Genomic DNA, 10,562 nt, shown 5'->3' with positions numbered 1-10,562 from the left:
TTTTATTCACCCTTACTATTTAACTGTTCTCAGACGTGAGAGTGGCTGGCTCACTACTGAGTAGGAGCAGTGCCTGTAAACAGGACTGTGGCCAGTAAAGAACAAGAACTTTAGGAAAAGCAGCTACTATGGTTAGAAACATTAGCTCTTTAATTACAAAAGAGAAATGTGGAAGTATTCTTCTACTGTTGTAATACAAAGATCAGTCTTAGTGTTTTGTATTAAGGCAGAGAGAGTTTCCTAGAATGCTTCTTCCAAAGTTCTGACTCCTTTAAAGTTTGATTAGGCTCCAGCAAATGCAGCAGAAAGATGTAGGTTTCTTGGCATTGGCGTTACTTTTCTTAATCTTTTTGTTGTTGCTCTTTTAAAGGTCCTTTAAACTTTCATGTAAAAATAAAGCTATGCACAAGGGGACATGAACAGTGCTCCAGTTGCCGAATCTTCCTCCAGGTTCCTTGGCACTGAGAGTTGCCAACTGCTTCCCAGTGTAAGATTTTACCTCTGAAATGCGACAATAAATGAGGAATTAAACCACTGAAAACCGTGTATTTCATGTTACCAGGTTGTCTTGTATAACAGGTCAGAAGATTAGATTTGCTTAATAATATAAGACTTTAATTAGCTGATCTAGCTCTTAAAATGGTTTGTGGAGCTGGCACTATATTCCTATGTATAGCATACAGGATAGTGGATTAAGTAGCTGGTTGTACAGGTATTAAGTAGTATGCACATTAATAAATGTAGAGATCAAATAAAAATCAGTTCCCAATATGAAATGTCTACTTTCAGAATTACTGTTCTGGAAAGCAGGTGTATAGGTTTGAGAGGAGTACTGATCCACCACTGTTAAACCTGAAATCAGATGTGGATTATGGCAGGAAATACCGTTTTTAAGTAAAAGTGTCTGTAGCTGTAAAAAGACTTCTTGCACCACTGAAGTTGCATCATCCCTTCACAATAGTAAATGAAGTATTCAAAGCACTGAACTCTTATATTGAAATTATTTCCCAATTTTATCTAGGTTTTAAAAGCAATTTCTGTGAGAACTGAAAGGTAAATAAATCTTCGGAGATCTACAAGTCATACAAGCCGCTTCATTTTTTAGGTATAATAAATGCAGCTTTTAATGAGACCTTGAGAAGTTTTAACTTCTGTGCTGGGTTTTGCTACAGAAGAGACTGCAGAAAACTGGTTTTCTTTACCCATCTGCGTTATGGCCATCTCCGGAACAGCGATGCGTGTCAGTATTCATAGCTGGAGGCTGGCAAGTAACGCACACAGTATGTCCTTCTCGTAGGTACTGCATCCATCGAGCATATGGTCGATTCTCCAAAGCACAGTGGGGGGTAAGTGACTCTGTTTTAAATTCCACACAATATCTGCTCAGAAGGAAAAGTACTAAATTAGTTATGCTAGATAAAGCACAAGCTAGGCATATACTCTAAATGTACTTACATATCATACAGGTGGTATTTGTGAAGTGCAAGTTAGACATCATCATTGCTAACAAGTCTCTTTCTGACCCTAATGAACGAATTCTTAAAAGCATTACACAAACTATTTTTCATTCCATGCCCCACTCCAGTGCTTTATGTACAATCTCACTTTCTGGTTGTGTTCTGTATTCTTAAATTATGTTGAAAAACAGATCTCCAAGTCATATTTTTTTCTTCTATGCTGCTAAAAGAAAATGGAAAAGAGGCTTTAAGAATACCAATGGGCTTTATTGTTCTGGGGAAAGTAGCACAGGACAAAGCGTTATGAGCATTACAGACCCAGTAACAGCCTAAGTTAAACTTCATCTCTACTGGTAACCAGACAAAAATTTTTTACTGCTTGTGTCAATTAAAAAAAAAAAAAGGTCTCTTGAGACTGATCACATTCAGCTCATTTTGTTTGTTCAGAGACCTGCGTCTAATTTCTCAGACTTGCGCTTACAGATACATTCAAAAGCAGCTATCCTCAGATTTGCCATGACCGCAATGTCTAATTCAGGACAATTAGCAAGTAATAAAAAACAACATCTAGAACATGCAAATGAACTGCAGGAGAGAAGAACACTTCAAGCTATAGCTTATTGTTTAATGCAAATTTAATTACATTTTTCTCTGTAGCCAGCTATTTTCTGTTGAACAAGATGACCCACATGCATATGATAAATAGATTACCCAGCTTCGTCTTTGTCTGAAGGCCAGGGAGAAGATGCTGCTCGTCGTTTTCTTTCTTTACCATATTCAGAGGTAGTTATGAAAGCAGGGACTGAGGAAGAAAACAGTTACAGTAAGGCAGCAAAACACAGTTGAGTCGTATTTCAATTCCTGTAACAGTGAGTGAATCAATCGGGAGCTTGTGGATGGTGACACTGACTGACTTTACTGAAAAAGTGATAAACTGTTGGCAACACTCAACCCCATTCCTTACAGCTAAGCTCTCTCCTTATTCAGAAGAAATGTAGCTAGAAATGCATGCCATCTAGTCTGTGAGGAAAAAAGATATGCTGGAATCTTACAAGGAGCTCTGTTTCCTGTTTGGTACTAAATTTGTGTTCTAACTTTGCACAGAGATAATTTCATAGTTACTGAGGGGCTTAAATCGAGAATCTGAAGGAATGTGTGCAGCTTAGTTGTTTCCTTAATAGAAACTAAGGAAAGCCTGGGTAGAAAAAATTAAGAATAGAATAAAGAGCAAGATGACAGTAGAAAGTAAGGTTTTAAATTGCATTTTTAACCAGCTAGCTGCAGATTGATGCTTTTTTTTTTCTGTTCATTGATATCAGTAAAACTTATTAAGGCCTTGATGGGCACAATGTACAGATAAATCAAAGAGAGAATACCATGTTCATGGCCGCAGTCCTCTCCCTGGTAAGTCAGGTATTCCAGGCAGCCAGCCTTCTCCTCTAGAGCAGGACAAGGTTCCCCGCCATTTTTAGGTTCCTGCTGTACATACCGCCTACGTATCCGCAGATGAGGTTGACATTGTTCTGCACAGCCACTCCAATGACTCCACTCCCCCACAACACATGGAAGAGCTGCAAAGCAGTATTAAAACATTACTAGTAGTCAAGACTTCTGTTTTATCCCAATTGTTCTCAAAAGCTTGAGTAATGAGACTACCTGGTTTTCTTCTTTCTTACATACTTTTATTTATAGAGTTTTAAATGCTCTTCTAGGAGTTTGCATCTTCAAATTTGATGTTCAAACCTGCCTGCAGTGCTTGGCTCCCTATTCCATTCCTTGTCCAGAAAGAAACAGCTCCTCGTGGAAACCTTTCACTACAGCTGTGGGGTTCTTCTGTACCCTCTTCTGAAGCACATGGTATTAGCCCCAAAGGAGACCAGCTCATGGATTATCTAGACCAGTGAGTGGTCTGACCCACCTCGGCAGTTCCTACACCACCAGACTTTGTTTAAAGGCTGGAATATAAAGTGGCAGAATTCAGGAGGCCTTTCAGCCCTATTGATTCCTCTCAGATTGATTTCTGACCCCTTTTCCTCAACACTGAAATAAGTTCCACTGCCACAGCTTTGTTGCCCTGTATTTAACACAGGGTGTCCTGCTCCATGGTCCTTGCAGCAAAGGCAGGTTTTGGTGACAATTTTGGTTTTGTTTAGTCTCAGAACAATGCAGGGACGTGTATAGTGCTGTGTTTCTGTGTATAGTTACTGATACAGATAGAGCTTTACAACAATGCAGATATTTAGATGTACTAAATGTGTTTAAAAAAAAAAAAGTAATTTTAAGGCTCATTCCCAATGATATATTCCCAAGGATATAAATGCTTTAGTTTGTATTCTGTGGTATTTCTCTGCCAACTGTTGAAACCTTTAGACCAGTTATGGCCCATGACACCTTTGTGATTAAAGAACACGCAGGTTCTTTAGAAAAAAAACCCCAAATCATCATATCATGTAAAGGATGAGGCCTTATTTCATGTTTGCCACTTTTTGTAACCTTTCCAGGAGAGATGTAAATGGTTGACTAAGCATCTGTTAGTTTCAGTATTGTCTTGAAACTCAGAAATGCTGAGTTCTGTCATATCTGTTACCCACGAGCCATTTCCTTCCGTATTTTATTCTCCGCAGTGAATCTAATAATGATGACATGTTCCTTGTAGCTCTCATTTACATTAATTTGATCAGTGGTCCATTCCCAGTAGCCTCTTTTCCTGGAGGCCACTTGGTAGGTGCTCCAGGTTGGGCAGCCACATTCCTCTAGGCCTCTTCTCCTCTCGTCAGCGTGTGTGTGTCCAGAGGGAACGTCCTCTGCCTGGATGCCAGCAGCAGTACCAGCTTTCCCGTGCGTGCACGGTCTGCTGCTGGGTGAGCAGGGAATGGCCGGCTCCGGGGCTTTCCTTAACCGTGAAATGAGACAAGCAGTCAAAACACTGCAGTGCTGTGTATGGCTCCATGCTGTTTTCCCTAATATCATCAGCTTGCTCTTTCATTAAAGTTATAATTAATGTCATGTAGTTGAAATACTAGCATACAGTATCTTATAAAAACCTAAAGGTGCTTATATTAATATTAGTTTCTTATTGATATGGAAATTCCCCAATTCTTCAAAGACTTGTTTTTATTGCATGTTGCAAATGGGCTTAAAATTATTTTCCATGTAGTGTGCATCACATTTTATTTTGATTTTCCACTTCTTTATAAAAGGCAGGTCTTCAACATGATACTTAGAATGGTGCAAAATATGTTATAATCAGTGGTTGGGATTGGTTCTGAATTGGTTTGGGTCACACCTGTCATCTAGTTAAATGAAGCTTTTTCCTTTCCCATGCTGCTTTCCATTAGCTTGTAATGGGATGTACCACATGGGTTTGATTTTTTTTTTTTCTTCCTGTATTTCCTGATTATGATTTAAATCCCCAAGAAGCTTTACAGTTTAACCACTAGTTATGCGCTTGTATCAGTGTTGCAGGAAAGTGATGGGACCAAACTAGCCTTTCAGGAAAAAAATTTATGACCTCTGGGATTCTGCCAGTACAAGGTCTAGGGAAGAAAGAGTAAAATGTGATAACCTCTTGGGTGTTTGTGACTCTTCATAAGAGACAGAAATGTCTGAGTTTGCTCTGTCACTACATCTCTAATTTCTTGGAGCACTACAGCTATCATAAAGCAGATAAAACCCCAGACCCTGCCAATGTCCTTGCCACACTGTTAGATTCCCCCTCCTTTCCTCTCACTGTGCACCTGTTCTGACCAAACTTGCCTGCTTTTTGAGTGGCCCGACAGTGACAGGTGTACAAGAGGCCAAGGATGCTGCATCCCACGCCCTGAGGAACTCCACTGAATCAGAACCACAGAACAGCCCTGGGCATTAGGCCACTGCTTGTCTATTCCACTTAACCGTTAGCATTTGCTGGCATTGTACTCTACGTACTGATAAACACCTTCCCATGATTTGCAGAACAGCACTGAAAAATAGCATGGAAAAGCCAGCAGCAGGCCTGGCTCCCTTTGCTGTACGCAGATGCCTGGCACTGCCCCACCAGGCACTGCCTCTCACGCTGTGCCCCGGGGCACATGGTGTGGTCTCTGCGCCCCTGAAGGCACTGCTCTTGCTGTACCACAACCCGCAGGCATTTGATAGTAGAAGTGTCTTAGACCACACCTTGGGATACCCAGGACAAGTCCTACATGTAGTATGGACATCACAGTCTTTGCCACCTGGCCGCAGAGACGCTATTATTTAGTAGTACAAGCATAAGACTTTGATGCTTCATCACACTGTTATTCTACCTAGAGTACTGACAGGACAGTAAGTGTCATCTAGCCCAGTTTCTTATCTGTTGGCCCTCTTCCAAATTGGTCGTATGTATGACCTGCAGAAGTAAGAATTTCCACATAATTTTAATACCATACTAGCACCTTGCTATGCAGATAACATCAGGTCTAACATCACGTTTTCCACGCAGAAAACTCCCAAAGGGACTGAGTAGCTGCATAACAAATAAAGCGATGACTTCACATCTTTCTGGAATTAAACCAAGCTGACGGTTAAATATTGGTCATCTGCAGCAACAGATGGCAATTTTATGGTCATCAAGATTTAGAACAAGAAGTATGAATTGCCTTAGTCATGTGGAATAATAAGAATATTGGGTTGCTAGAATGGAATTTAGCCAGTGGGACAATAACGTCGCTCTTGCAGTCGGTACCCTGCAACTGTTAACAGACAGTACATTAGTTTTGTGCCTCATTGGAAAGATGTCAAATTCCCCAGCATGACAGAGAATGGGTCCCAGAGCTGACATAAGAGGAATGGTGCCATGTCTAGAAACACAAAAATGAAGTATCTGGGACCCATAGCTGCATCTTTATGGTCTCTGTCTATGTTACTGTTGGCCCAGCTTAACACAATGATGGTAGATGATTCATTGAAACACTGAGAAGGATGCAAGTCAAAGGGATCTGAAGGACAGGATACCTACCAAAATGTGGAAGCTAATGAGACACTTGGAAGTTCAAAAAGACACAGAAAAATTACATTGCTATCCTATGAAACAGCTTGAGTGGTCAGGACTTTTTTTCTTTTTTAATTTACAGCACTGTGAATCATAGATTTTTTTTTCTGAGTCACACTCTATTTATTTTTTTCCCATCTCTGGAAAAAAGATGATTACAATATCTTCACTGAATCACTGCACAACATATGTTGTAATGTATAAGAATCTGTGGATTTTTTCAGAGTAACCATTTCCATTCAAATGATGAGGTCATTCCTTTTTCAGGCTTTCTCATTGTACGTAGCTTCTATTTAAAATGCTCTCTATGTACAAAAATACTCATTTCTTCATTGTTAGAACTATAAGGAAATTTCTTTCAAAAGACCTGTAAGGAAATTTATTTAAAAACCCGTGGACCTAGGTTCAGCAGCCCAAGCACTTCTACTGAGCCATCTGTTTATAAAGTACCAAACTTACTACAATTTTTAGGCATGACAGAATTTTAACCATGGCATTGGCAGCTTTAGGACGCCCCTCCTTTCAGTGGTTTCTATTATTTTGGAGCATTGCTTTTGTATTATTCCTAACACTTTTCTTGATTACATATACATGAGGCACTTTACACTTGCCCCAAATACTTTGTCCTGTTAAATATTTGCAAAAGGACGAAAAGTCATTTCAGCTGGTGCTGAAATCATGAGTGGCAAACAGGCTGACTAATAAGCTCTAGCACAAGAACCATTGGTCACCTTTCTTCACATTTCTGTTTTCAATTTTTGATTTCTACATTTAAAAAGGTATTTCAGAGTGAATTATGCCAATAAACACCCTTGGTGTCATTAAATACATGGACAGAATTTAGAAACACTCAATGGTGAGACCTCAACATCCAACAGGAACAAAAGCAACTTTAAAATTTCCAGCCATACTTGTCTAATTTGTTACAAACTCCCACTGGAACTATTCAAATTTCTGTTTATACAAAACTTAACTTACTGTCTGCTTGCAATACAAAGTATATATGGCAATTTGCCTTCAAAAGAATTACTTCATGCAATCAATTTTGTAGTTTTGGGATGTGTGAGTTCTAGGACCACTTCTCCAGGCTGCCAAAGTCCCGTCCTCCCATGCTACACCCATGCAAAACATCCTGCTCCCTTTGCTTGCACTAGCATTGGTGTGCGCACAACCGGGCAGAGAGGCAGCACAGGCACTCAAACCAGCCAGAAACGGGCAATAGAGAAAACAGAAATAGGGTTTAGCTTCCTGAACTGGGCCACCAGAGACTGTCAAATTCCAGCTCTGGTGCAGGAGAGAGACAGACTTCACTGGGACTCCATCTTCCTGCCTGGATCTGGAGCACCCACTGTCCATGCAGGGTGCAGGACAGACAGCACAAACTTATCACGCCTTCCGAGGCAACCACCATGGAGCCTGAGACAAAAAATACCATCTCGATAACAATAAGGCGTCATCAGGTGCCAGAAGTCATGGTAAGCAAAGTGTCTAAACTAGAACTTTTCAAGTATTAGTTTGAGCTGCTTTTTGAAGAGCACAGAAATTGTTATCCGATTAGAGGTCTGTTTTAATGCTAACATTACACACCTTTATTAGCTCTCTCCTGTTATACTTGAATATTGAAAATAATTTGATTTACTGAAAAGCAATATTCTGCGACTATATGACAAGCAAGCATCTTGTCAGTTCTCCCCCTACTGATTTTCCTGAACAAAAGATCAATATATTAAAAAATGCTAATTTTAAAGATGCTACCTTCTGGCAGACCTCGTGGTGCATTTTTTTTCCTTCTGTTATTCTGAAAAGATTATTTAGCAGTCAGAGAACTGATCGTATTTCCTCTAGAGACCTGTGATCGGAGTTCTGCTCTGCTGAGTCTTTCTGTGCAGCTTTACATCATCTAAGACGGATCTATACCATCCAACAGTTGTACTCCCCCTTCCCAAACCAGGCAGGCACAAGCCCACTTGGGTCCCAAAGCTATGTGGCTGTGTCAGCACGGCGCTGAGCCTGCGAACTACACCCTAATTAGCAGGACTGTGCAGCGGAGGCTCATGACTTTTTGGCTGTAGGCTGGTGTTCGTGCAGCCAGCTGGGCAGAGACGTCAGGCTGTCTGAGTACTACTGCTGCACCTGTAAAGCAAGGGCAGCGTCCCGCATCGCAGAGGGAGGGAGGACAAATTGCGAAGGCTGCAAGGGGTAGAAATACCATGGAAAGAGGGGGTGTAAACCCCTGCAAGGCTGCTGGGTCCAGTTTGGCAGAACTGGGACGCTTTCCCCTCCTTGCCACTGCTCCCCTGGGAGCCAGGCCTTCCCCTGCAGCCTGGCAGAGGACCCTCTCAGTTCCCCTATGCTCATTTTGAAGTCCCTGCCTTCACAGTGGATCCTTGCTGATTTCTGCCCCTATAAATCAGGACAAAACTTCATCCTGGGGATTTCCCCAATTATGTAATTGATATTTGTTTGGCAAGTCATGAGGGATCAGCTCAGAGGCACAGACGGTGCTAAATGCATCTCCCTGTTCTCTCTGTAATCCTACATCCCCACTGTAATCGACATGTAATTGGGATGAGCGTTGAGTGAAAAGTAACATCACGTTTTAGAGGGAAAATTACTTCAGACTGGCAAACCCCAGGCACTATACTACGGCTGATCCAGAAACCTTGCAAATGTCTAGTGTGAGAAAAGTCTCTCTTCCCACTCCTGTGCCTGCTGCTAACCCTCACGCAGCCCCAGCCTGGTCCCTGCCCCGAGGCTGGTGACACCGGGCAGGAATTTGGCGTTGCAGAGCCCCCTCACAGCTGAGACCCTTACCGTACGCCCCATCTCCAAACCCCGGTAGAACTTCAGCCCGCAAAGCACCGGTAAACAACCATCTAACTATACCTGGAGAAATGGACGGGGGTTCCCGGGGGATCCCCGCTCAATCTGCCTCCCACCCCACCGCCCCTCTCGCAGGGGTCGCTCCGGGCTGCGGCCCAGCCCGACGCTCCCCCTCAGGGCCGGGGGGAAGGGGCGGGAGGGGGGGACGGACGCACCTACCCGGGCACGCCTGGTCGTGGTCGTGGCAGCAATCCCCGGCTCGCCGGCATCCTCCGTCGCAGTAGCAAGTCCCGTAGCCCCCTCCCTCCCTCCATCCTTCGCCGACACAAGCGGCGTCCCGGCCTTCGCAACACTTCCCCAAGCAGCTCCCCCCGGCCCCGCTCCCGGCCCACAGCAATCCCAGCCACAGCGCTCCCGACAGCGCCGCGCCGCCCATCACCGTGCCGCCCCGACGTGAGGAATCCTGTCACCGCTACGCGATCCGGCAGCCACCGGCACCCGGCGGAGCGGGGCGGGCTCGGCGGGCAGAGAGCGGGGGCGGGGGGGGGCGGCCGGCGCGGTGTCCTGCCCGGCCCTGCCCGGCCCTCCCTGCCCGGTCAGGCAGGGAGGGCCGGGCAGGGCCGGGCAGGACACCGCGCCGGCCGCCCCCGCTCCCTGCCCCGAGAGGGTAAAGCTTGGGGGGCGGGGGTGGGGGGAGCGAGAGGTGAGAAGGGGGTGCGTGCCCCCCCCGGGGGTGTCCTGCAAGGCGGTGTCCCGCACAGGGGTGTTCCCCATAGGATCCACTGCATGGCAGTGACCCACTCCGTGATGTCCCACACAGCGATGTGCTGTACAGGGATGTCCTGCACAGAAGTGACCCGCAGCAGCCAAGTCCAACACAGCCATATCCTACACATTGATGTCCTGCACAGCCATGACCCTCACTGTAATGTCCTGTACAGGGATGTCCTGCACAGTGGCATGGCACTGTCCCACACAGCCACAGCCCACAGCCACAGCCCAGTGTTTCACACTGCAAGGACCCACACAGCAGTGACCCGCGATGACCCTCACAACAGTGTCTCCCACAGTGATGTCCCCTCACAGCAACGTCCCAAGTGGTGATGACCCTGACAGCAATGTCCCACACTGCAGTGACCCCCACACCAATGTTGCACACAGTGATGTCCCTCCCACACAGCGATGTCCTGCACAGCAGTATATCACAAAAAAAACAACAAAACAACCCAGCCTGACCATCAGGTCAAGGAAGGTGATTCTCCCCCTCTACT

General features: G+C 44.4%; 1 protein-coding gene across 1 annotated transcript; it reads right to left on the bottom strand.

Moving 5' to 3' along the window:
- Positions 1-127: 127 nt before the first annotated feature.
- Positions 128-9,827, bottom strand: SBSPON (somatomedin B and thrombospondin type 1 domain containing). Its single transcript, XM_075743882.1, has 5 exons — positions 9,511-9,827; positions 2,834-3,028; positions 2,169-2,259; positions 1,203-1,379; positions 128-501 (listed from the first exon to the last, which is right to left on the bottom strand). Exons 1-5 carry the CDS (start codon positions 9,725-9,727, stop codon positions 384-386), a joined length of 798 nt encoding a protein of 265 aa, XP_075599997.1. The 5' UTR covers positions 9,728-9,827; the 3' UTR covers positions 128-383.
- Positions 9,828-10,562: the final 735 nt, after the last annotated feature.

The sequence above is a fragment of the Balearica regulorum genome, chromosome 2 (genome assembly GCF_011004875.1).
Source record: "Balearica regulorum gibbericeps isolate bBalReg1 chromosome 2, bBalReg1.pri, whole genome shotgun sequence".
In the NCBI taxonomy this organism is placed as follows: Eukaryota; Metazoa; Chordata; class Aves; order Gruiformes; family Gruidae; genus Balearica; species Balearica regulorum.
This window is presented reverse-complemented; position numbering and strand designations above follow the sequence as displayed.

Excerpts from the sequence above, each read along its gene's own strand:
- SBSPON (XM_075743882.1), bottom strand. The coding sequence starts at position 9,727 with ATGGGCGGCGCGGCGCTGTCGGGAGCGCTGTGGCTGGGATTGCTGTGG. Across the intron at positions 3,029-9,510 it reads CCACGACCAGGCGTGCCCGG|CTCTTCCATGTGTTGTGGGG; the intron begins GTAGGTGCGTCC and ends ACTGCTTTGCAG. Across the intron at positions 2,260-2,833 it reads GGACTGCGGCCATGAACATG|TCCCTGCTTTCATAACTACC; the intron begins GTATTCTCTCTT and ends TTTCTTCCTCAG.